The 27,219-nt window shown below is 37.2% G+C and overlaps 3 protein-coding genes across 5 annotated transcripts in view; 1 reads left to right on the top strand and 2 right to left on the bottom strand.

Annotated features, from left to right (window-relative positions):
* LOC137982739 (out at first protein-like) overlaps nucleotides 1-2,955 on the top strand; it is a 31,940-nt gene extending 28,985 nt beyond the window's left edge. Inside the window, exon 4 of the mRNA XM_068829882.1 lies at nucleotides 989-2,955. Coding sequence (XP_068685983.1) covers nucleotides 989-1,281 — 293 coding nt within the window. The 3' untranslated portion in view covers nucleotides 1,282-2,955. The remainder of the gene's footprint in view (nucleotides 1-988) is intronic.
* On the bottom strand, nucleotides 2,774-25,297 carry LOC137982738 (dixin-like). Of its 3 annotated transcripts, none has more exons than XM_068829878.1 (15): nucleotides 24,962-25,297; nucleotides 20,615-20,735; nucleotides 18,821-18,943; nucleotides 17,593-17,830; nucleotides 14,998-15,418; nucleotides 12,937-13,114; nucleotides 11,760-12,019; nucleotides 11,514-11,612; nucleotides 10,247-10,351; nucleotides 9,587-9,688; nucleotides 8,034-8,114; nucleotides 7,859-7,925; nucleotides 7,314-7,407; nucleotides 6,245-6,353; nucleotides 2,774-5,695 (listed from the first exon to the last, which is right to left on the bottom strand). In XM_068829878.1, exons 1-15 carry the CDS (start codon nucleotides 25,160-25,162, stop codon nucleotides 5,585-5,587), a joined length of 2,310 nt encoding a protein of 769 aa, XP_068685979.1. In that variant the 5' UTR covers nucleotides 25,163-25,297; the 3' UTR covers nucleotides 2,774-5,584. The 3 variants fall into 3 exon arrangements, with proteins under 3 accessions (XP_068685979.1, XP_068685980.1, XP_068685981.1); XM_068829879.1 differs by having other exon boundaries at nucleotides 7,314-7,389; XM_068829880.1 differs by lacking the exon at nucleotides 24,962-25,297 and adding an exon at nucleotides 20,832-21,125.
* Nucleotides 25,298-25,704: 407 nt separating this feature from the next.
* Nucleotides 25,705-27,219, bottom strand: part of LOC137983467 (endothelin-converting enzyme homolog) — a 17,754-nt gene continuing 16,239 nt past the window's right edge. Inside the window, exon 17 of the mRNA XM_068830642.1 lies at nucleotides 25,705-27,219. This exon is cut by the window's right edge and continues 1,422 nt beyond it. The gene's annotated coding sequence lies outside the window, so the exon portion shown is untranslated.

The following is a 27,219-nucleotide window of genomic DNA, read 5'->3' as shown; positions in this document are numbered from 1 at the left end:
AAAGGGTACCCGTCAAAAACTCTGTAGGTCTCTTTTAGGGTGCATTTCAGGCATTTCCAACATGACTTTCACACTGAGACAGGCAGCCTTGTTTTGAGATCACAAATTTTACATACAAGTTATAATACTCTGCAGTGGAATAACCCTGTGAATAGCACACATGCATATCATTATCTACTCAAGAATAGCAATGGTTTCACTTGCTTTACTACAGATGCAAAGTTCATTGCTGCCATCTAACTCTTTACGAGTTTAATGTTATTTTAACTCTTGCAGAGTTAAGTGTTAGCATTGCACAAGATGCAAATGGAATTAACTATCTCATGGTAATATGCAGGGATAGAAAGCCCAGTAAATCCTAGCATTAGCTACTGTACACGTGAGGCCCAAACAGAAAAGGAAAAAACATCTCTGAATGTCATGGAAGGTGGTCTACTCTGGAATAGCAATGGTTTCACTTGCTTTTACTACAGATGCAAAGTTCATTGCTGCCATCTAACTCTCTACGAGTTTAATGTTATTTTAATTCTTGGAGCGTTAGATGTTAGCACTGCACAAGATGAAAATGGAATTAAAGTGTTGCTATGATCAAAAAATCATTTACTTTTTCCTTTAGATTTCAAAGTGTGTTTGCTTAGCACAACAAGACAGAAAAAATCTGACCATGATTTGATCTGAAATACCCCTACCTCTTCCGGTCTGGTCTTTTAGCTCAGTCAGTAGAGCAGTGGTGATCAAATTCAAACATTATGGATCTCATTCGCACTCCTGCCTGGTAGTTTAGTCTTCCATGGGTGGGTCCATTCCATTATGCTTCCATAGAGTGTCCAAGATTTCTAGCACTACAACAACAGGTGTATCCTTGAGAAGCTTATTATGATGTGAATGTCATTAAACTCTGCGTTTGGGTCTTGTGGCATTTTTTAACATTTTACAATGTACATGTACACAGGAAGTGTTCCACTTTACCTATTTTTCTTTCCATTAGAAAATTCAACAAGGGAAGATCTTGACAAATTAGAGCTTGCCTCTCAGGATCAATCAGGTCTTATGAAGGTATTGAAAGGCTGCAAAGATACGTCAGAACTGAGTGCAGAATGTGTCTGCAGAACAGAAGTTTGCATAAGCTGGTACCCTTGCCAACTGAAGCTCTGCCAAGGAAAAGATGATGATGGGCAGCCAATGGAGTATCACTGTGGGATCAAAACTTGTGGAAAGTGTTATCTGTTTGATTTTTATGTGACCGAGAGGAGACAGTGCTTTTGGGATGTGAATTCGTAGCCTTCTTGGCAATGTAGAGGTAGTCGAGAGTGAGACTTACAGATAATAATTTTTATTACTCTGGTCTTTAAACTTACAGATAATTATTACTCTGTCCTCGGGGGCCACTTTAGGGATGAATGGATTAAACAAAGGACAAATTCAAGATGAGTTAAAGTAATGTATATAAATGAGCAGCAGTGTTTTATTGGGTTTGAAAGACGGAAAGGAAACTTTATTCATTTTTTTACAATGAAAGGAAGAGATACCAGAGGTTTTCCGTTTCAAGGTTATCTGCCCAGATTTTATTAACTGAGAGTCTATTTTGATGAGGGAGGAAAACTGGATCGACTGAACCTTAGCTCACATACAACCTCAAGGCCATTGCAATGTTAAACAATACTTTTCATCAATCACTGAGGATTACACACTAAAGTAAAAGTACAACAGAATAAGCTATTTAAACTTAAAATAATTCAAACGAAAAGCAGTAGTCTCAATAACCATAGAAAAATCACTATCACCAATGGGAAGCTTAATTTAATATTCCTGTGAAGTAGTGTCAGTGTGTAACATTAAATTTCAAAATAGCAACCGCAAAATGTTCATTTTCACAATATTTTCTTGGTCGCAGAGGTGACAGGCACGGTGGATAACCTCTAAGCCACCCTGACTCCTGCGTGGTTTAAACGCACGAGGCGTTGCCAAGTGTTTTAGACCCAATAAAACACATGCAATATTTTTTAATAGCTTAAAAAACATTCCACAAAAATTGTGTCCCTCGGGAGTCCGAACAAATGTTCAAAATGTGAGGGGAAGATCCAGTGTAATGCATAGATTGTTACAGCGCATCACAGTTTTTATAAATTAATTTATATATTAAGTGATGACTATTCTTCTATAAAGAATTGATTCTAATAAGGAGTACTTTTAATTATTGGGTTTAAAGCTCATGCACGTGACGTTTTTCATTGTTTTGATTGGGTACTGGGTCATGAATTATTAATGAGCTTTTGAAGGTTATCCAACCTTCCAATTTAATAATTATTTTAAATGTGGGTAAGACCCAATAAAACACTCCAGGACCTTCCCATTTATTAAACAGTACTTTAAGGGTTTTTTTTAAGATATAAGAATTATAAGAATTGTAACATAAAAAAGTAAAAAAATACCGTGAAAGATCAGTTCAGGGGGCAGTTTCTCGAAAGTCTCGAAACTTTACGGGCTATTTTCGGGTGTCACAATTCCCTTTGTAACTCAAGAACGGAGAGCATTTAATTTGTCAAACTTCACAGTTAATTTTGTTTTTGTTACCTTGAAAACATGTTAAGAGATGGCTTTTCGGGACTTTCGAGAAACGGGCCCCAGGTATCACTCAAATGATCCCAAAAAAAAAGGCAGATGTACCATTTTTTTTTAGGCCATATGCCTTAATTTTGTAAGTTAAAAGTCAGTTTTATTCGAGAGATTAGGCAAGAGAAAAGCAATGCAATACTACATGTAACTACAGCTGTACTTTGCTAAAAAGAATTTGTTTTAATAATACAACAAGTTTTGTACATATTTAGACAATAATATTTACATATCAAGTGTCAACAACATTTCTTTACCATAGTCTTTTACAAAATGTTTGTATTTCTATGCCCTTTTTTTAAAATGAAATAAATTTAACAATAATTGTTATTTATCAAGCTACCCAAGTGCTAGCTATTGACAAGTATTCCTCTACAATATTTGACTACAGCACAGGGCTGCTAACAAGGCAGGCAGAGTTGCACTGATAACCCTAATGTAAGGGTAACTGTTCCCAGTTTCGTAAAAAAATTTTCCCAGACAACAGCTGGATTTAAAATGTAGGAAGTCAAATGTAGCAAGCTCTATACACCTTATTCCAAAATGGCCACCAGTTTCATTTGTTTGCAAATTATTGTCCCTTGTTGCCTCGTTCAAGGTTAAAATACTCTTTTGAATTTTTACGTGTAGTTTAAGAACAAGGCAACAAGCGCTAAATTTGCAAGGAAACAAATGAATACTGCAATGGTGTCCATTTTGGAATAACGTAACTATCCAAAAGTGTAGTAGAGAAGCCGACCAAGGAACTTCTCATCGGACATTACTAAACAACAAAAACACCATGTATCACTATGAATGCTGACTGATAAAGTTTGGATTTGAGATTAAATATCATTTTAGGCCTGATTAGGCCTAAACCATTATTGCTCCTAATCTCAGTCTTAATCTGAATCCTAATCTTAGGGTGCATTCGATTGACCCTATTCCGGAATAAGAATAAGCGGAGTGGTGATTTAAAACGGTATGTCTGGCGCTTTTGAAGCAACAAGGATAATAATATACATGTTATGATGTATGCTTAAAATAGCATTTTAGCAAGTGTTTGATAATTTTAATGTGAATCTCCGTAAAAACGAAGGATTTCTAACTTCTTTTCCATGTATTCCTATTCCGGAATACGGTCAATCGAACGTGCCCTTAACCTCAATGAATTAGGAGCAATAACGTTTTAGGCCTAAAACAATATTAATCTCAAATCCAACCTCTGTCGGTTAGTATTCAATGTATGGTGGGGTCATACATGGTGTTTTGGTGGTTCGTTTCGTGGTTTAGCATGGCCCATTCTGATCTTGGCTGGCAGTGCAACCCTGCCTACACTACCTGCCTTGAACATGGCTATGGAGAACTCACCAAACAGGGATAATTTTTCATTGTTTTTCTTTTCTCTAATAAAACAAGACGCTTCAAAGTGTTAATCAAAATGGAGTGTGCATGTCGTACAGTTCTTGCAATCCTGGACTTAAAAATATTATTACCCTTATATTTATCATTGTTTTGCTCTCCTCATAACTGGCTTCATCTTAACACTCGGTATTCCCTGACAGCTGGCTTGCTCTCCTACTCAGATATTCTCAGGACTAGGAAAGATTCCCTAGAAATCCAAACTTTCCTCCATGTACTATAGAAGCTTCAACTGCATTCCCAAAATTGACTTTTTGACACTGCTGGTGAGTAAGTACATGCAAGAAACAGACTGATAGACAAGTCTATTGAAAAAGAGAACTACATATTTTAGTGCACTTAGTACCAATCAATACAAAAAATATACCACACACACTAAAATGTTTCACAAGAGAAAGGTCCACTCACTCACTTCTCTTCTTCCCAGCCCTGGATATAAACAGACAGTGCCCTTAAAATTTGCTGTCTTTGTATGAGGATGTGTATATTACAGGGTAATACAGTCATAGCTAAAACTTTCCCACCTGGAAAAAAACATTTTTGTGCACAATCCTGGCTACTTGACAATACACTTATAAAGTTAAGAACTTTTCATATCCCATCTACCTCATTAAAGTGCATCCAACCTCGACTCCTCTGCTACAATAAACACATATCTGCAACTTATTATTCCAAACTTATTTTAATGCCTCACAACCGCATGTCCATAGTTTAGTCAACAAGAGAGCAATGTATGAGGATAGACCGTTCACATTTACTGACTTCACAAACTGCTCGTGCAAAGAAATTTGTAATGTCAACATGGCACTGAACACCTTGTCCACCAATGCATAAGGATTAAAAACCATGGGCTTTGAAGTCCTGAGGCAGTGTGGCCCAGTGGTTAGGGTTCTTGCCTTGAGATCTGGAGATCCCAGGGTCAAGATCTGTTGTGACTGCTGGTTGAATTTGTTCCTGGTAGTCCCTAGTTCAACTTATCGGCTGCACTTGTAAATTGACACCTGGATTTCCTTCGGCCAGTTGGGATTCTTTAAAAAAAAATGATTTGTTGTTCTCTTCTGTTGTTCCATCGAGTGTGTTTCATGGGCCCTGAAAAGCCCTTATAGGGAGTGGTCAACTATAACATATATTATGTATGTAGGTAATGTATGTATGAAGTGTTTACAATAATTATAGCAACAGAATAAGTTTGGAAAAAATTACAGAAGTTTATTACAGCAAAAAGATTCTGTGAGGTGAAAGGCACCATTCAGCCAATACTTTCTTTGAAGTTCTTGGCTCACTGTAACAAAGTATTCTACAGTACTAGTGTCGTCCATCCATAAGTTATATTTCAGAATGGCCCTGGTCATATGATTTAAAACATCTTTCACACATCAATAAATTTAATTTCTTTAAAGTGTGTTAGAAGTTGGTCTGAACGAAACCAGAATCTGGACTGCTTTGACTGTGTCCCAGTTAAGTGTTCAGGGGTTAAATTACTGAGGACATTGAAGAATTGCAGCAACTCTTCCAATGAGTCAGCAAGAAGTTTGGATGAATGCCAGAACATGGGAAGACATCCATTGTGTCATGTCATATTTTGTTCATGATGGGGAAGCATCGACTGCGATGTATCATCTTCCACCCAAGCCACAATCTTGCCTTCCCAGCCAGGAACGTTGTCATCATTATCAATAACCTGCCGGCAAAAATGAACTGGTCAAAAGAACTGCAAAATAATTAAGGTGGCACAGCACTAAATTTTCATTAATAGCAAGGCTACCTACAGCTGTTGTCCACGCTGAATTTTACAAATTTAATTACCTATTATATTATTCATTAAGACCATTTTTGTGAAGACAAAGAAAATATCCTTGAGGGTATAGACTCCATTTTCCTCTCAATTCTTGGCCACTGTTATGATGAATATTATATGAACAAAATACCACAATACATGTAATTATTATATGGCTTGTGTTTGTAGCTGATATAATGCACGCTCTGATTGGCTAGTTGTGACTGAATTGTAGGGCATTATTCTCCCGTAATGCCCACGGGCCGATTATGGGCTTGCAAAAACAAAGCAAAAGGTAATTAAAAAGCCATATAATAAACTACTTACTAACCGAGCTGTACTGGGGAATATTGGCCCGAGGGCCAATATTCCCCAGTACGGCCCTCACGCTCGGTTAGTAAGATGATGATGAATACGCATTATGCATTGTGATGAATATGCATTAGGCCATACCTCTTCTTTAACTGTCCCAAATTCAGGATCTAGTGCTTTAAAGTGATACCGAAACATTCCTGGCCTGTCAATGGCTTCTTTGAAGTCTCCTAGAGTTATATCTTCTAATCTGAAAGAGAAGAGGACATGACATTGTAGTACAAAAGGGAAGAAGAAAATGTCAAACCCACTGTAAGATACAATTAAACCAGTCAGCCTAGGCTTGATTTCCACCACTCACTCGAGTTTGACGTAAATTCAAAATATAACTTAACGCAAATCGGAAGCAAATGACCTTGAAGTGTGCAACTTGCAATTCTTTTCCTTGGAACAAAGCTGGGAATTTTAGGGCACCAATTTTATGACCAAATGTGGACAAAAATAAGATCGAAGCTGCACATGCCGGAAAATGCACGAGCTGCGTTACATCCAAATAAGAAATTATTTAAACTCAAAAAACCCCAGCATTGAACCAGGGTTAAACACTTCAAGGTCATGTCTCAGCTTCTGATGCAACGTTAATAGTTCCGGGGAAATGGCATTACACATCCCAAAATATTGATTTTAACAAAACAGTAATTACATAAAACGTCTGTGCCAAGTTGTCAGAAGATGCGAGATTTGATTTTGTGGTTCAATGGTCAATATGATGTGAGTTTGAATTCAACCAGTGAATCATCAACAAAAGCACTCTTTGGTCACTTTAGATCTCCCATTCAACCTCCTCGGTCTGCCACCAATAAATTCAGCTGTAATTTTCATTGATCTTGAGGAATTTTTCAATTCTTATAAACTGAGATGAAAGATAGCTGAGATGTCTCTTCAGAGATTGACCAATGTCTCTCACTAGCTTGGCCATTAACTTTTATAGGAAAAGCAACAGCCAATAATTATTTTCAACTTTACAGAACTTGTCCAACCTGTTAACAGTGAGGTCACAAGCAGTTCACGTAAAAATATGCTAGATGGTACCTAAAATCTCACCATTGCTAAATAACAAAATAACAAGGCGAGGGGGTCTGCATGAGAAATTTTGTTAAAAGCCACGTTGTTTTACAGGAAATAATCCCCCAAACATGTCATTGCTTACCTTTTAGGAATGGATGTAAGAAATGGAGTGACTGACTTCTCTGTGAAATATAAAACTTTAGTGGTGATTCCTGTATCTGAAGAATGACTGGACTCTAAAAATAAAATAACATGAAATAATTCAAAATGTGAAGATTACATGTAAAAGTAAAAACAAATAAAACATGTGTTTGTGCCAGTCACAAAAACCTGTATTCGTGTGGGCAGGAGGCAAAAATAGAGGAAAAAGTCTGTTTTCAAAAATCTCTGTATGCCTTATGCACTACTGAGATCAGCGACATTTACAAAGTATTTTGTTGGGATATTTTAGGATTAAAAAAAAAAAGTTAACAGAATTGAATTATGGTTTACATGTACCTCAAATTAAACCCAAGGAATACCAGTGGAATTACAAAAACGTTTTTCAAGAGATATTTTGTTATTCACTGAGCATATTCAATGAAAGTCAAGTCTCGCACCTCAATAGTAATGAATTAGTGGAACAAGGAAATAAAAAAATTATTGCATATGCAGATAACATAATGTTGGAATAATGTAATTGAATACCTAGACGTTTGTGAGAGAGATGCAAGCTAGCAGTGTAGCCATTACTATGGTCGAATCCATTCACACCCTGAAACAAAGAAATCAAACAACATTTCACGCTTTAAAATCTGCGTCACCATGAAACACTTCTTGAGATGAAATTTTAATTTCTAAAGGCATATTTGTGAATACTTGCCTGAGGTTTTGTACTTTCAAGATTAGAACCCTTTGAGGAATGAACATGCTGACCTGATGAAGAGAGTATTGATGAAATGCTCTGGAGATAAAAACAAAAACATCAAAACATTAGTAAATTAGTATAGACATTCCTCAAGTTGAACCATGATTACACAGTTATGTCACAAAAGTGCTACATTGTAGATGTTTTGAATTCCATCCCCTAGTCACAAACATCTTCATGTACTATGCTGTAATATTTATTTGTCACATGACTGTTCTTCGGGCTTTTTACAGTCAGGTACATGGTGACACAATTGTTTATACAGTGACATTTTGTTGCCTGACGAACAATTCTTAATTTCCTGTTTAACCAGTATTATTAATACAGTGTGGTTTTCTCATAGTCACTTTAACATATGTTTTTAAGTTGGCAAGTTTTGTGGGAGGCGTGGGGGCTTCATGGTCAGTGTGCTCGACTCCAGATTGAGTGGTCTGGGTTCGGGTCCTGGCCAGGGACATCGTGTTGTGTTCTTGGGCAAGACACTTTACTCCCACGGTGCCTCTCTCCACCCAGGTGTATAAATGGGTATGGCAAAATGCTGGGGGTAACCCTGCGATGGACTGGCATCCCATCCAGGGGGGAGTAAAAAAATACTCCTAGTCAGTTCATGCCACAGAAACCGGGATAAGCTCCGGCTCTGATGGGCCACTCGGCTCGTAAACAGACTTTACTTTTTAAAAAAAGTTTTTATTTAAGTATTCGGGTTATTCATGATAACTTTGGAATCCTCTCGCAAAGTAAGTGCATTTTTCTAAATATTTTGTTATTAAAAGTTTTAATTTAGAACACTTAAAGTCATTTTCATTTAGAACAAAGAGATGATTTACCAACTGTGTGGTCTGTTCGCTAATTTAGTGATCGGCTTATTTTTCTTCTTCATTTAGGTGCCTCTTTTCTTTTGCGTGATCTTTTCTTTTAGTTCATCGTAAATTGCATGGTTTTAATTTCAGATCGAATAAAATCAAAACATTTGAAATCTATACTTCATTATACGATTACCAGATTCCTTACTTCTGCTTGGTTTTCACAGGCCAACAATTTCCGGTATGTGACGAAAATTCTGCATAGATGTTTGGGATTTCCATCCCCTTGCCACAAAAATCCACTGTGCTGTGCTATTGTCACAAGACTGTTCTTCAGTCAATCGTGTTACATGTTACGGTCAGGCACACGGTTACATGATTATATGACAAAAGTGCTACGTCACCGTAGATGTTTGGCAGTTCAATTCCTGGACCAGCCCCTGGTCACAAACATCCACCACACTGTTCTATTTTCACATAACAATGCATTCTTTAAATATGTGACCATAGCACAGCATCATAGGTGCTTGTGATGAGGGCCTGGAACTTCTAAACACCTACCATGCAACGCATTTGTCACATAACCATTCTTCTGTCAGGTGACTACTGATGGAGGCCCGGTGATTAAAACAATAACTTATATTATGATCATTATTACATTCTGAAATGCACACCTTTCTAATGGTTGGTGACCTAATTTCATACCTGTTCTAAAGTATCCAGTGTGTGATGATGAGGATCATGTGGCCTAAAACAACTTCTGAGGCCTTCAAGAGCTTCTCTTACTACTTCCAATTCTTCTGACCTCTGCATAAATCAGAAAAAGCTTTTAAAACATTCTTAGCTGCTTTATTGTCTGATATGAAAAAGTTTACTAGAACTTGTGTGCAGAGACTTTTTGTTGCTGGTAAGTGTGGTCAAAGTGTCGGCTGCTATTTTGAACCCTGCACACCACTGCGAACTGCCAGACATGGCAAATATGCAAGGCTTTGCAATATGGAAAAAGCTTGATTTACAAAAAAGGCCTGTATTTCTAAAGTTCAATTAAATCTGATTCAGTAGATCAGCATTGATTTTCTTAATTTTCATGTTTCATTCATTTATTAATTTATTAATTGCAAGAAAACAAGACTTTTTGCTATAAAATTATTACATGTACATTTTCCCAGTCTCCAACCACGATACAACTGGATTGACCTTGGGAAGCTCAGCTTAACATACAAGGAGAACATGTCTCCATTTTATGGTCAGGGGCATAATATTTAACTAATGGGGACCTGTTTACTTTGTCATTTTGCCAATACATCCTAGATGATGGATACAAATTTTAATCATAAACCTAAGCAATAAGTTCTTTGCCTTTACCCTCAATCCATCCATAACAGCAGCAGAATTATGTGGATTCAAAATTCTATCCTCAAGTGAAGCCATCTTTTCATCTTGAGAGGCAATTCTAGCTGATATGCTGGCCTAAAAATATTATCAAACCAGAACTTCAGAATAGATTCATCAATTAATTTTTACCTACATGAAGCGTCACGACTTCGTTCTCATCTAACAAGCAAGAGAAATATAAACAATACTTCAAACATGAATAAGAAAAGTAAGAACTCTGTAGTATAAATTGTTTGTTTTTCATTCCTTTGTCGTGGAAACATGACACACTCTCTTTCCACCATTTTAGCTGCAAGCATATTATCACAAGGATATTAGTTCATGTTGTCTAACACTAAAGCCAGTGTTTCAATAAAATTTAAAGTTTGACAGCTCAGGTTTGAGTTGAGTATTACCGACTATTGTCAATGTCCAAATGAATTTTAATCTTTAATAGGTTGGAAAGAAACTGTCTTTTATTACAGTAACTTCAATTTCGGAAAAAAGGAAGCCAACTTCTCTGAGTGAAGCAGCCAATGCTTTTCATCAGCTGTCAGTGCTTATTGAAACCTCTGCTAAAGGGAACGACAGTAAGGACTAATGGCATGAACAAAAATGTTCTCACACACTGAATGCCATCTGTCTGCCACACAACAATGCAACAGCTAGTATGTAAATATCAACTAAATTGACTGAAATGGAATATCCAGGCAAAAAGCCCAGCTCAAAGAGAAAATAAAAAAATGACCTATAGATGGTTACTACTGTAACAACCTCTCAAAGAAAAGACAGAAAACCATTCAGACTGGCTGAGCAGGGTTCTTCAATTTCTTTTTTTTTTCAAACAAACTGACAAAATTTAATGATTTAGCTGTAGGAAAAATAACCATAAACATTTTTCAATTTGACACCCTAAAGGCTGGAGATTGCATTTTTGAGCTTCAATATTTCACAATTTTCTGGGGGAGCATGCCTCCAGATGTTGCCTCCTTCAAATCCTATTGAGAACGCTGGCTGAGGGACAGGAGGAGGAGAAAGCTGTTGCACTAATGGCAAGGCACAAAAACTGAATCATGTCACTGAAGGTGAAAACTGATACCCTGCCTTGTACATGTACCAGGCCCCTTCATTCAGTGTGGGAAAACTTTCGCAAGCTCAGCGTGTGTGAGAGCTTAATCATTTCTTGCCTCTTTTGCAAGTTCAGCTGGCAGGAAAAACATACTTTGACATGATGACTGGATCGAGTATTGAAACTTACCCCATAACTGCCAACAGAATTGAGCTTGGCTTGAAGATCTTTTATTTTTTGTTGAAATTCCAGAATTATTTGGTCATCTGCATGTTTCTCTGCTCTGGCCTGAATCGAAATACAAATCAAAACTCAAACGATGATTCCTACAGTATTTGGCTTCTCTTGTACAAGTGTTAAATAAGATGCTAATTTCAATCCACATTGAGATTACTGGTAAATATCTTTGTAATTTGTAACATCATTCTCACAAACCTGTGAAAACTGTAGTTCTTCCACATGCCTTGCAGCCTTCTCGAGCTCAGCTCTTTGTTTATCCAATGTCTTTTCTCTATGCAAGAGTTCATTTCTTAGATTTGCAAGTTCCTTGTCCTTCTCAGCTAACTGCCACTGAAGCTGCGCAATTTCAGACTTCTGTTGTTGCTGAAGAAACTCTTGTTTTAGTGTGTCTGATTGTAGCTGCATTATCGTGTGTTCTTGCTGATTGAGCCTGGACAACAAACCAGCCTTTACACCTAGTAAAAATATAACTAACTGCATTAGCATTTAATACTATATTAGTGTTCTGCCCAGGCTACAGTGAAGACAACTACAGATGCAACAAGTCAGTTCATGTAACACTTAATGCACAAGAGGTGTTGTCCAGACTCAATCAGTCATTTTTTTTTCTTCATCTAAAAAAGTTCTGGACCAACAACTTTAGTGTGTGAGAGAGACTTTGACTGCATTTCAAATAAAAGGATTGATTTTGTTAACATGAAAATGCTTCTACAGCAAGCTACATGGACTATTGCAGTCAACAACAAATTATAATAACTACCCAATGTTAAAGTGGTATATATATAATCCAAAAATCAAATCTTTTTTTCATTTGGATTTTAAAACTTTTAAACTAAAAAGTGACCCAGTCGTTTTAAGCCTTAATTTCAAGAAGACACTTGTTTATTTGAACTGGAATTTTCTTATTTAATAGTCCGCTATTACGAACTATAAAATCTTGAGAGAGTTGGATTGAGGAGAAAATTGACATCAAAGACTCACTAGTTTACAAATTAATGCAATGTGTGTACATGACTGAATTAATAAGCTGCACGGAAGTTTTGGGCTTTCAGATTTTTAAACTCGTGTTTTGCCTACATTATAATAAACTGCGTTTACATGCTGAAATTTTAAGCTATTGAGTGAATGATGTCACTTTTACCTAGATCCAACCCTCTGAGGTTCAGTCAGTCAGTTTTGAACGCGAGTAATGGCGGACCGTGAAATCCAAAACTTGCGTTCAAAGTAAACTGCCTTTGGGTAAAAATCAAAGCTCAAAATTTTGCCAGGCAAGTGTTAAGCAAACACAATATTTCAAACCTGAAGAAAAAAAGGAAGAGGAAATGATTTTTTGATCATAGTACCACTTTAATAACTAAAAGTCTCAATTTACCTTGTAGATTAATACACTCCTCTTTGGTTTTATTGAGCTCTGTTTTAAGGCTGTCATATTCAGCCTCTCGCTGATCAAGCCGACTGCTCACAATGGTCAACTGCTCCTGTGATGTGGAACCTTCCAGTCCACAATACTCTTCAGGAACCTCATCATCTTCCACTCGACCATTTAACAGCTAAAGAGGACAACGCAAATGGCTAAATGAGAGGCTTGAGAATGAAACCGTGTGCATTGTGCACATAACAACTCACGATAGACCGCACGATCCACCATTTCGAAAATGCACAAGCAAGTTTTAATTTTAAATTCTCAAGCTATTTTAAATAATTGTTGTAACCTTGTGGCAATTTCAATGTTTTATCACTGTACCATTAGAAACTAGCCATCACATATGAAAAGATTTCTTGGGAAGCCTTACTAAGTGCCCCTGACTTCAAATTTTTATATTTCACCGACAGCTGACAAAAAGCATCACCTACTTCGATTCACTCAGAGACAATCATATCCCGTCTACTTTTTCCACTTTTTCCCCCTTGGTATATATCTGCATTTTTTATTAATTTTTGCCAACTGTCCAAAACAAATTTGATAGTTTTTGCTGGAATGTTTACTTTAGCTTTGAACAAACTGTCCAATTTGAGAAAAATCTGGATACTTTCCATCAACTCATCAAATGCCAAGATAAATAAAAGAACTGAGTGCTGGCCAATCAGGTTGCAGCTACATGTATTATCACCGCTACCAAATTGCTGTTTTCTCCAGTTTGAAGGTTCACACATGATGCTGCATGTATGTGATTGATTTGAGTGTCAAATATTCGCCATGTTCATCTGTTTTTGGATGTTCTGTAATTAATAGGTAACAGGACTACATGCTGGTCCAATTTGGGAATAATTGGATTCCAAAAGTTTATAGGACTGCCACTTTGGACTCAGCTTATGGGCCTCGTCAATTTGGCAGTCCTCAGAATTTTTTTCATCCAATAGACCAATTTCGAGACATTAAAATTCAGTCCTAAACAAAAGGCATCATCTTGAGGCTCTGGGGAATAAATACAAGGATTTGTATGAGTTTATTCCCCAGAGTCTTGAGATGATGTCTTTTGTGTAGGACTGAATTCTAATACATCAAAATTGGTCTACTTTTTATTTCCAAATTGGACAGCATGTAGTCCTATTACATATACAAATTGAAGTAACAGGGGACATTACTAAACAATGAAACAGCGAAACAACGAAACGGAGAAAAGAAGCACCAAAACACCATGTATGACCCCACCATACATTAAACACTAACCGACAAAGGTTGAATTTGAGATTAAACATAGTTTTAGGCCTAATTAGGACTAAAAAGTTATTGCTCCTAAACTCAGTCTTAATCTGAATCCTATTCTTAATCTCAATGAATTAGGAGTAATAACGTTTTAGGCCTAATTAAGCCTAAAACAATGTTTAATTAATCTCAAATCCAACCTTTGTCGGTTAGTATTCAATGTATGGTGGGTCATACATATGGTGGTTGTGGTTGTTTAGTAATGTCCAGTAACAGGGGTGGATCCAGGATTTTTCTTATGTTAGGAGGGGGTGCACCCCCTAAGGAATGGCATAGCTGGTGACGTTTTTTTGGCAGAATACCAGCTTGGGGGGGGGGGGGCACTGAACTAAAGAACACATGATTTTACACTTTCAATTTTCCTTCTAAAACACCTCAAAGGTTGCCAAATGTGCAATTAATTTTTTTATGATACCACTGACATAGAGGTCCCTGTCTATACCTATAGTGACATCACAAACTGCTTTAATGCACTCCTGTTTCAAAGAAGTTTTGCACTGCAATGCTGTTTGTGTCATTAGCTAGGAGAAAGACGTATGCCTATCACTAACTCGCTTGTCAGTCACATTACTGCTGGTTTGGGAAAGTTTTATGATGCAATGAAAATCGCAAATATAATTGCTCTAGGTAAATAGAAAAAAATAAAATATTAATAATTTTATTTGAGGTTTAGGGCACTCTGATAATAAAATTATTATCTGAGTAGTTACGGTATCAAAAACTCACCAGTGTTTGCAGCTGATGGATCATATCCTTTGCCGCATTCACTTCTTCTTCCATATCATCATAACCTTCAATAACTTCAGGAAGGAAATCCACCTCTGGAACAAGACAGGTGCTGCTCTTTTTCCTACGACCCTGAGAAGATGCTACAGACTCTGTGTCAGAGAACGACTGAAGCACGTCTAAGTCTCTCTGAGGAAGCCTTGGTGTTGACGTACCACTACTGGCATTAGAACCACCTGAGTTAGGATCCCTGCTAAGGCGCAATTCAGGTGGAAAGTTCATTTTTTTTACTGGTGTCCCATTTAAGGGCGTGTTGAGTGGCGACGAGGGTCGTAATGGGCTGCTACCTGGACTGCTGTCATATTGCCGAAGGTCTTCATGCAGCTTTGGAGTTCCAGGTGTAACCGCTTTTGTTGTTTTTCTTGAAAGAATGATAGCAAAACCTTTTCATTATCCTTCCAAGTATTTATTTTGATTGGTATTTTTTAGTAGGTCTTTGTGATTTGCGAAACAAACACCCAAATATTCAACCCTTTCACCCTTTAACTGACCATACTTGATATTTTACTCTAATGCCAGATGATTTTACTCTATTTTACTGGAACCCCTAGGAGTCAATGGGTTAATCACTCAATGAAAAACTGTCCCATTGACCCATTTACCCCTAAACCGGCCTAAACCGGTCATACTTAGTATTTTACTCTAATGCCAGACAATTTTACTTGTCGATGGGGAATACCCAGGGGTCAATGGGTTAAGAAGGTAAAAAAGTTATGTTAAAAAATTGATGACCAATACCTTCATAATTAACAAGGTAAAAAAGTTATGTAAGAAAATATTGATCATCAACATGCTACCGACACACCACTGACACATCATCAATATTATTAAAAGGTTGTAGTCGAATGTCGACCAACATGCATTGGTCAATCAATTGGTTGGTTAGGATTTGTTACCATAACTTAACAAATTGTTATTATATTCTTTTTTTCAGACAGTAAGTAAATGGATGAAAACAGGCCTGCACAAAAATATGTTTTACAAGTCTCATTATTTGACCAAAGAAAGTACAGCTTTCACTTCCAAAGCCTCAACAAATGAGACATGTTACAGTATAATTGCATAGGATATACTGAAGAGAGTTTTCACTGGTTCGTTCATATGCTTTTTTAGCGCCATCTTGAATTAAATTATGTCACATGTGCATGCAATTTGTGCGCCTTGGTTTTGTCATAATATGGATGAATGATGATCGTGCAACTTGTGACTGTTTATATGGAGACAATTTGCACCAATACGCTGACTTTTAGCATGGGACACTTTTTAATAATAATTTCTCCAAGAAATTGAAGATTTTCAATAACTTAGTTTTTGTGGCGTCATCACCTCATAAGTCGAAAGTTTCCATTTTTAGCCACATTCCACACGCCTCATTTGTCAATCCAGTTTTTGACTACTTAAGGACGTTCGTGCCCATTGCTACTGCGCATCCTTACAGCGCACGCAAATTCACATGCCGTGTCATGCATCGAGCGCGAATGCTAAGTACTAAAATGAACAATGATAGGGCAGATGGCCATTGCTATAGCTTTGCTTGGATTTAACGATCTTGGATGTCAATCGCTGCACCATTATCATATCATTGGACCATTATAAGAACATAAGTTTTAAACAAATTCCTTGGCTTTAAGGTTGCATACATCAATATTCAGATTGGCCTAACGACAACAACAAAACGTCTCTTTCTTTGTGCAATCTTTAATGAGTATTCTTACTAAAGTCAACCTTTTATCAAGATTAAATACCTACAGTGGCCAATTGGCAGCACACTGTGAAGCATATATACAGGTTAATCTGTCCTCACTTGGTAAAAAATCAACAACTTATATTTTTTCTTACAAAGCAAATGCACTTGACAAAATGGAGCAATTCTTGGGCCATCTGGCAAAACATCAAGATGAACCACAGGAATCCTCTTATTTGTCAATCTTGGATACATAATTTGTCATGAAATTGAGGGGACGTGGCTGTGTAAATAGCATTTTATCTTATTACTAATCCACATTTACCATAAAGCTGGTAAAGTCTGCTTGCAAGCCCAAGTGGCCCATTAGGCCAGAGCTTATCCAGGTTTCTGTAGCATGAAGCGAATAGGAGTATTTCTATCCCCTCCCCGCCTCTGGATGGGATGCTAGTCCATTGCAGGGCTACCCGCAGCATTGAACTCACCGGTACCCATTTATACACCTGGGTGGCACCTTGACAGTAAAGTGTCGTCCCCAAGAACACAACACAATGACCCCGGCCAGGGCCTGAACCCTGGCCACTCGCTTTGGAGTCAAGCGCACTAGCCATGTGCCAACCGCACCTCCTACTGTTACTGCCCATGGCTTGTGAAAAACATCCCTTGCCTGGGTTTTTCGAAGCATGGTTAGTGCTGACCAGCATCAAATACCATGGAAACCTATAGGTTTTGATATCTCTTAACCAACGGTTAGTGCTAACCAGCCTTCGGGCAACCGGCCCCTTCACTACATGTGGTCAATATATAAGATAGAGAGAGATGCATTCATCTACAACTGCACAAAACAATACCTTAGTTTAAAGGGCATTCTAATGTGGCGACCAGCACTAGCATGTTTTCTGCTTGCTTCTCCAATGGCAGCAGCTGCTTCAGCAGCTGCTGCTGCAGCAGATGGACTACGTACAAGTTTGGCAGGTGTGGCAGACTGAACACTCTGATGCGCTGATGGCTTTACACTTGTGGGTTTAAAGTGGGCTGCTAAAGCTAGTACAAGACGCATAGTGGCTTTGGCATTGCCATCTACAATTTCTGAAAACAAAACAAAATACAGAGTTGGATTATATATTATAATTTACCACTTTGATGATATGGCTTCCCCCTTCAGCATGACAATAATTTTACTGCCACGGGTAGTTGGGACCTTAAAAGAATGAAATTTGGCACTTAAATACTTGAGGCTTGTACAAATACACCTTTGGCGAGAAAAAGATAAAACAAAATTTTGCAAGATCCAGTTTTCCAATTTAGTTGAAGGAACCAACCTTTACGAGTCTTCTCGTTGAGTTTGTGAAGTTTTTTGCCTGCCGCCATTAACTTAAAAAGTAACACACAAGACATGAATCTCTTTTCCAGTATGTCCCAACCAAGTGTGTGTAGCATTTTAATTACACTTTTCTGTAAATCATTTTATGTAGTGGTACAAATTGGATGTACAAAAATCCTAATTGAAAGTAGTTTGATCTAATTTGATTGTAATTTCTTTGAATGTATCTTAATTATTTGTGAGACAAAAGTCCAGCTGACATTTTCACCAGACAGCAATAAAGCAAAAACCTTTTATTAAAGTTAATGACAGACTAGATAAACCAAAATAAAGAAATGGAGATGAAGGCCTGAGCCACATCTTCAGGGTTGAGTTGTTACAATCAGAGTTGGTGAAACAAACTTATCTCAAACATTCTTACTATAACAAGTATTTATAACAACACTAATTAAGTAAAGTACGATCATCCAGGTGAGTGTAGTCCTGAGAAGAACTGTTTGAGATGACATTGACTCACCTTTCGACAACCTGAGCGAAAGTCATCTTCAGAGTCAAGTGATTTGTGTAACGTCAGTAGATACTATAAGAGCTCCGGTCGTAGATGTCATTGGTCAACTTATTTGTGATGTTATTGGTCGACTGTCAGTCAGATAATCGTACTTAACTTAATTATATATTAAAAAACCCATTCTTAAAAATTTGATTTAACATCTTCATCAGAAATCCAGCAAATACAAAACTAAATAATTTCAAACCTTTGGAGGAAATCTGACGCATTTTAATCCTGTGGGCTGCCATAAAGTGAAGTACTTGGTCGACATTTTCCTTTTTCACAGCATAAGAAGCTGGGGATTCATCAAACTTCAGAGTTTCACCAGCTGCAACAGCAATGAATGGCGTTTAGGTAACAATTAACAAATATTACAGTAATCATCTACATGTACAACGTTATTGAAAAACAAGACAAATCGTAACTGAATCATACACCTGTACTCTAATAGGTTATGGTATTTAATTTATAACAAAAAAAGTAAGAAAGGAAACAATAATTACCCTTTTAAAGGGAACCTCCACTAAAACAACAAAATAACTTTAAACTACAGAGCATAACGTTTACAATTGGAATTGCTCAATCTTTTTCCAATGAAAGCGTTTGTATTCGAGAAAAATAAATTCCAAAAACGCTTATTTTGGCTTTCAAATTTCCTGGGCGCCGCCATCTTGAATAATGGCGACGTAACTTGGTTGCTTTATTGTTCTGATACAAAGAGCGATTGTTCTGGAACAATAGGGCAACCAAGTTACGTCACAATTATTCAAGATGGCAGCGCCCGGGAAATTTGAAATCCAAAATTAGCGTTTTTGGACTTTATTTTTCTCGAATACAAACGCTTTCATTGGAAAAAGAATGAGCAATTCCAACTGAAAACATTATGTTCTGTGGTTTAAAGTTATTTTGTTGTTTTAGTGGAGGTTCCCTTTAAAGTCATCCTCATGCCTTCAATTTCATCAATAATATTACCAATCTCGTATCCAACAAGGTTGAATGGAATAATTGTTTTATTAAATTCTCAACCTTCGGTTTTGCACAATTTTATTTAAGTTTCAGAAACGACCGGAAAGTGATGTGATTTCCGGGCGCCAAAACATTTATGCTGAGCGACATTTGCCGCATTCATTTCCACATAAGGTCAAACGCAGGTATAATGGCTGATAACCGAGATCCAGTGAACCAATGAGAAAGCTAGAATTGCATGATCCGAGGTTGAGAATTCAATAAGATACATTACTATACTATTATTATTCAAATTAAGGGTCTGAGCTAGTGACCTATGACTGACTAATTTCAAGGGCTAAAAACTAAAATAAACTCAACTTAATTAACACAGCATGAAGATTCCATGACTCATTTCAAATCTGCTTCTTTTTTTAGCCTTAAAGACCAAAATTGAACATCTTTGTAGCTGAGACTATTTGAGAAAAAACTTGTTCATAAAGAAGATACCTAATATCTTATTCATCACAATACTGATCGACAATCAAATTTTCACATCTGTGATCTAATTTGGCACTATTAATATCTGGTTGTATAATCTACACCTTGTTTACAAATGAATTTGATGGAGTTCCACAAAATAATCATCATCTCACACAAAGTTACATTTCCAAATATATTTGACAAAACAACTCTTTGAAGTGTGGAGTCAAAATTCCAACTTACATGCAGGACTGCTATTAAATCACAAACCTGTGAAATCATAAAATTCTCATAAAGATGCTTGCAAACTGGCAAAGAATTCAATCCACTTAAGATAATACTCAAAGGGATTTTTTGCCTTTATTAAACCAACGTTGACAATCACTACTAACAGCCAATGTCAATATTTAGATAGCTGAAGGATTGATCAAGAGACACTTTAAATCAAAAACAAACAAAATCATTTCAATACTCAAAACACTGCAATTAAGAAACTGACTGCATTACAAGTCTCTGATTATAGACGTGAAAATTAATGCATGATGCAATAAAGTCACAGAAAAAGACTTACACAAGACTTCTACAAGTTGCACTAATGCAACGCCATCTCTTGTGTCCCGTGGAATCTCGCGCACAAAGCGACTGCTGGGTCTTTTCTTCAGTTGTGAATTCACCCATGCAACATACTGTTCCTACAGAGACAAAATCAAACACTTCATGTTATTTAAGGTGGATACAGCAGGCATCATAGAAGGCAAAGTTAGATAACGTTTTTTACAACTATTTACCATATAATCATCTCCAGAGTAAGCCTTTGTTTTATCCTTCTCGGACATTACAAGTTTATATGTCCAAAGTGCTCACAAAGTTTTGGATCATCCATTGAAAACAGCCTTGATTTCAGCTACAGCTGTACAAAATCATGTAGCTATACATGTATGTTTGGCATCCAAGTTAAATGCATGTGTAAGCCTTCCAATAGGTGTCATTTTCATAATTACTCCATGCAAACAAAGCAACACATTAAAAAAATGAAATTTACTGATGCAAAACAGAGAACAAAATGATTTAATCTCACAGGCGGAATGTTCCACGAATCTCTAAAAAGAGCATAAATTTTCTTTTTCCACTTGATTAGTTGCTTAAGAGAACAATGACTTTGCATAACAACAATAGAGAAAGTAGATGGACAGCAAATGATAAAGATCTTTAAAAAAATACAAAAGAAAAGCACTTGCAATAGATAATATCAGTCACAAGCAATGTTTGGACCACTTGAAACACATTTCCAAATGATCTAAGGTACAACTGTATGCAGGCCTTAAAAATAACTCAATGCAACAAGCAATGGGTTTGCAACTTATCTCAAACAAGAATCAACAAATTAATAATAAATTAAAGGTACAAAAAGAGGTATAACTAACTAATTAACAGCCAAGGCTTTATTGAGTTCATTGTTGTTGATGAATAAAAGTGATCCTTCAGAACTATCACAGCATTAATCATTAAATACCTGTAAAATAATAATACTCTAAAAGCCATGGCTACATTGAGTACTGTACACATTCTTTGACATTACAAACAGTTATTTAAAGAAAATTTGCATGTACGTAATTAGGACAAGAAACGTTAAATAAATGAATTGGTCATAGTTGTGGTATTTAAAGAACCTTGCTGTTGCAATGGGTTTGCAGCAAAACTTCTTCTACAGCACTAATTTTGAATGAAATTATTTCTGCTCAAATTGTAAAACACACCAATTGAATTTCATGAAAATGAATGCAAGATTCAAATCATGTTCAAGCAAAATATGACAATTATTCTATTGTTTTCTGGACTCGAAAGATTCAAAGATGTATTTTAATACTCTGGGGTGACAAGGAAATAACATGACCTAGCCATTTCAATTCAAAGAAAAACTACAAATTCAAGGATGCCCTGAAAATGTAATCATTCCAGAGTAATGTTACAAGGTGCAAATATCATCCAAACACTAATAGGCACCTGTTAGGTGCAAATCTTCATATTAAGAGGTTATTACTCGCAGTCTAGATATTATGAATATGATTGATTGTACTGGTTTCTGTAATAACATATCAAGTTTTTGATTCTTTTTGTCAAATCTTTTATAATGAGATTTTACTGCCCCATCAGTAAAATACGGTTAATGGAACGTGACCATACTTCAAACGGGTCTTGGTTCTAAATGGTCTTGTTTTTGTAAATAAAACGAGGACATAAAGGCCTTGTTCCTAGATCTCAGATTATAACATACATCTGCGTTGGCCAAATCTGTTAAGGCCTCATTCATTACTGCTAAAGAGCCATGCAATACCTACCTGTTACATAGCAGAACCCTTACAAGTGGCTACTTTAATAGAGCAGTTAGCCATCCAAGGTTCACTTGGCAGTTTGTCTTCTATAGTAAACCAACTAGCTGTTCGTAATTTGTTAAAGTTTTTCCCCTCCCTTCCTCCCTTTGGAGATGGGTTGGATATACTGCTATGCTTTCATTACAATTGGGTCACTCCTGCATGGTGTGGTTAAGTCTGCACAGCGGCTTCCCTCATGCTTGTTGGCTCATTTACCTTTGTACATTGCTTGCTAACCAATTCTCTTGTCTGATCCTGCACGTGCTGTTTACTACTCAGCTCGTAGTGGTGGGGAGATAAGTGAAGTTGTCCTATGTCGTGCAATCCGAAAGTCACATGGGCTAACCAGCTGCAAGGCAGTGTTCCCATTATTATAAAAAATTAATGCCAATACGTGCGTTGTCTCGTTCTATTGCACCTTTCGCTATGCGTTTAAAAACTAATTACATTGATACCAAGGAACAGTGACGTTAACTACAAAATTCATTGATGGAAATAGACCGCAGGGAGATGGGTAATGAGTACTTTACAATAACATTACTCCAGCCTAAAGGTGTTACATCGCATTTACAATCTCTGTCAAATAAAAAGTTTTGCTTTAATGGAGTCAGATTGGTCACAATCATATTTTTATTTTATTTTATTAATCATATGCACTGAGACCTTCACACATACATTTCACTATATTATGAACTCACCTAAAGTTTTTTATTTGAATTTGAAAATGATGGCATGGAGCCGTTGAAACATCATTTTTTGTATCACTGCTTTTTATTCTTAAATAATAATAATAATGATAATAATAATAATAATACCTCATAATAATAACAATAATAATAATAATAATAATAATAATCCTTAGTGTTACTTGGTCACGTGTGATAATCTATACTAATATAAGGGGATTAATAAAAGCCAAAGCATGGCTAAGGTTGGCCAGCATTAAATACCATGGAAACCTATATACCTCTGAATCAAAAGTTAGCACTAACAAGGCTTTGAGCAACTGGCCCCAGGGTATTATTTTGCAAAGCAATATCACATATGAAAAATAATGATGGAAATTATCCCTACCTAATTGTTGGAAATAGGTAGCAGAGGCATCGACATAAGGGGCACTTTGTGAACATTGGATGTCAAAGTGCTCTACTGATAAATTTGGGAAACAACAAATCAAATGTAGGTTTTTGAGGAGAGACCAGAGTACCCTGGGAAAAAACCTCTCAGATCAGAGGAGAGAACCAACAACTCAACCAACATATGCCATCAAATCCCGGAATCAATCCCAGGCCACAATGGTGGAATGCGAGTGCTCTCACCACTGTGCCAGCTCTACTCAATAGGAGAAAGGGACAAAAGAACAGCATTACTTTGGCTTCACAGTCTATGAAAGCTTCATGAATGTAAAGTGCACTCAGACAGCTGTGAGAAATTTTCATTCTGCCATGAAAAACTTTCTCGTTTGTTTCAGATTCTTCATGTCATTTACATTTAAAAAAAACTACTGTTGGCCATTTTTCCTTCAGTTTTGTTCCAAAGATTAATCGCCATTGGTTTGCAACCCTTACCCCAAACAATAGCTAAAACAATAGAAAGAATGACATGTCATTGTTTCATGCAAGGGTTGCAAACCAATGGCGAGTAATCTTTGGATCAGCTGCTACACTACTGTTGTTGGATTTTGTTGCACAAGTATGGTTGCCATAGTAACTTAACTGGGACTCTGCGCAGTACACTTTGGTTAAAGACTTGGTATTGCTTTCATCCAATCAGAATCATGTCATTCTTTTTAATAAATCACGAAGAGATTAAAGAATTGGGAAGTTATATATTTTGATGGCTTTATGACATATCACTGCCTGGTTTACAGCTATGGAACTCTGTGAAATACTGGAGACACAAAAGGCTTTGGCTTTATAATTTTAAATTAAACCCATTTGAGATGGTCAAATTCGAGGGGTTTTGCACTTGCCATGAAGCGAACATATTTATACCTGCTCAGTGAAGCAATATCCAACAAGCCCAGTTATATGTATAGTAGCGGGGAACAGCTTAGAGACATTGATTTAAAGGACATAAGCACGTACACTTTGTACGAGTTCATAATATCAAATACAATCTAAACAACAATAGAAGCACTCGATACAATTTACAATTCAATCGAAGATGTCAGCACTAATTGTACACAAGCGAATATAGCTATTGTTTCGACGTTCCATGCATTTCATGCGGAAAACAAGGGGTAAGACTTATATTTCTATGGCCAAAACCGATACAGAAAATGTTTTCTAAAATTAGTTACTTTTGCCAGAGTCACGAAGAAACGAATTGATTTACCCTGTTAAATATCCCTGGGAAAGGTTTAGCTCGAAAATACGCTACCACTCTAACGCAAAAATGACGTTAAGTTATAAGTAGGCTTATCAGCTTTGTGAAGGTTCAACGAACGTACAGAGAGAACTCCGTCACACCAGGAACTCAAAATGTCGTTCAGCACGAAACCTCTCATTAAACAGGAGAGACTGATGAAAACAAGATATTCCTACCTCGCGCTTGTTGCCTTCTTCTGCATTTCGCTTCAGAGTGTCTCTGCCCAACGAAGGAGCCGAAAAGCTTTCGTGAAAACCTTCGCGTTTCACTGTACTTCGCGGCGGATTAGGCGAACCCAGAGGACTTGATCTGCTGGTGTCGCTCGACAAATTGTACATGTTTGTGTCATTTGCTGCTTCATAATACCGCCCGGACATTCCATTTACACAAGGCCGCTCAACTTCATGCCCTATGGTGTACTAAGAGGAAGCATGACCCCAAAATTACTGACAGCAGTTGCGTGTAATTGAAAAATCGTGTTGTTATGTGCGCGATCGATAAACTCGACCACTCAATCGCAACCTGGGAACGAGCAAGAGATTCAAGACATGACACACGGCACGATGGGGGTGGTAGAGAGGAAGAATTTGGTTCGCTTTTCATTCTCTAAGGGAAGGGATTTTTCTGTGATGTGGGAAACAAGGATAACAACCTCGTAGAGAAATCTTTTTTTTTGAAATTTCCCCTTTTATCACAAGCTTTCCATATTGATCCTCAAAGAAATAAGCGCTGAAATGCTGAAAGCGCATTGTACAATCAGCTTTATTATGTGACTAGCTCCGGGCGGGCATGATGAACCAAATCCCACGCTGTGATTGGCTACTCGAGCGGGCAAGATGGAGCTGTCTTACCCGCTCGGGATTTCTCGCTTGGTCCCGCAAGATCAAAGATCATTTTTCGGTGTTTTATCCTACATAATAAATCCTTTATTGATCAAGCTTGTTCTGTCAAGAACCCATAGATCTTAGACTTTGAAATATTTGAGCAATATGGCTTAAAAATAGGAAATTTAAAAGATTTAATCCCAGTGCTTCATGATGATTACTTTCAGTCTATTTTTAATTTTTTTTCAGCAAGTGCGAAGGCTATTTTTAATGTCATTCCCGTCAGAAGAAAGAGTGCGAAGCATGACGTGATTCGAGATGGACCAATCGGCATGCATTCCATAAATAACTGGCCACGTGACCCTCAACCATAAGGGCCATTTATGAGGGGTTGTTTCCCTAAACTCATATTCTATTGTTATTATCAGAAACCCATAAGGGTTGAAACGTGTAACGCGCGTTCACGGATTCCGAATATTCAGTGCGAACTGATTGGTTGAATGTTTCATTGTTAAGTACCATATTTGGAAACCCCTCGCTCTTGTTGTTCCAAATATGGTACTTAGCAAATCAAATATTCAGAAGCTTGTTTCCAAGCACACAAGGGGCCGTTACACGTTTCAACCCTTATGGGTTTCTGTTATTATACAATAACCTAATAGATCAGCTTCGATGCATTAATCAAAATCCACTATTGGAAAAAATGAGGGAAATTTTATGTTTTTTGGCTTCTAACCAGTAGGCCATCTTATCAAGGGCTTTAGGTCGTCTTGCGCAGAAACAAAATTTAAGATAAAAGTAGTTTATAAAAAGCTAAAATGAGCAAGGCTGCTATAACAGTGAAGGAACATATTGAAAAAAGTCAATATTTTCAAAGGCACTGCCTTTATTCAACTGTCACAAAAATAAACCCTTTACTTCGCCGTTGCCGCGTATTTCTGAACAGGCCGTCGATGCATAGGTCGTAATTTTCGTTCGCCGACACTGGGGACGAATATGCGCAAAAGTCTTTCTGGCAGGATATACGCAGATGTGGCGCATAGTGGGAAATTGTCATTTATTCTGGCTAGAAGAGTTTTTTAACCAGTACCAGACTGAACTTTATAACGACTCTTGGTCCTCAGAAACATTGATATACGTAGAGTGTACATTGAAACAATCCCGTGCCTAGAGTCTTCGTTCCTCTTGACCAGCGGTCGGTCCAGCATGCGCAGTAAGGAACGAAGACTCGAGGGTCCGGCAACACGGCAACAGGAAACTCTAAGGGACCTTAAGATCCACCCCAGCAACGTCAACGAAAACGCGATGAAAAATTACAAGTTTACGTTTCAAAGTTTTCGAATTCGGCTCTATTCAGATTCTCACGGTGGCCCACCTCTGTCAAGTAAAATTTACTTTCCATTGCAAAAACTAGCCGAGTTCAGTCACTAAATGAATTGAAGGGAACGGCTTTCCCTGCTGAGGGAGGAAATCAAAATTTTTCGTGCGAATTAATTAGTTGATACCTGGTCATTTCACGTTTTAGATGTGAGAAAAACGGGAGACAAATGTACACAAGATAAAAATGCTCGTATAACGTGATTGTTTCGTTATCAGAGAGATTTAGCGTC

The sequence above is a fragment of the Montipora foliosa genome, chromosome 13 (genome assembly GCF_036669935.1).
Source record: "Montipora foliosa isolate CH-2021 chromosome 13, ASM3666993v2, whole genome shotgun sequence".
NCBI lineage: Eukaryota > Metazoa > Cnidaria > Anthozoa > Scleractinia > Acroporidae > Montipora > Montipora foliosa.
This window is presented reverse-complemented; position numbering and strand designations above follow the sequence as displayed.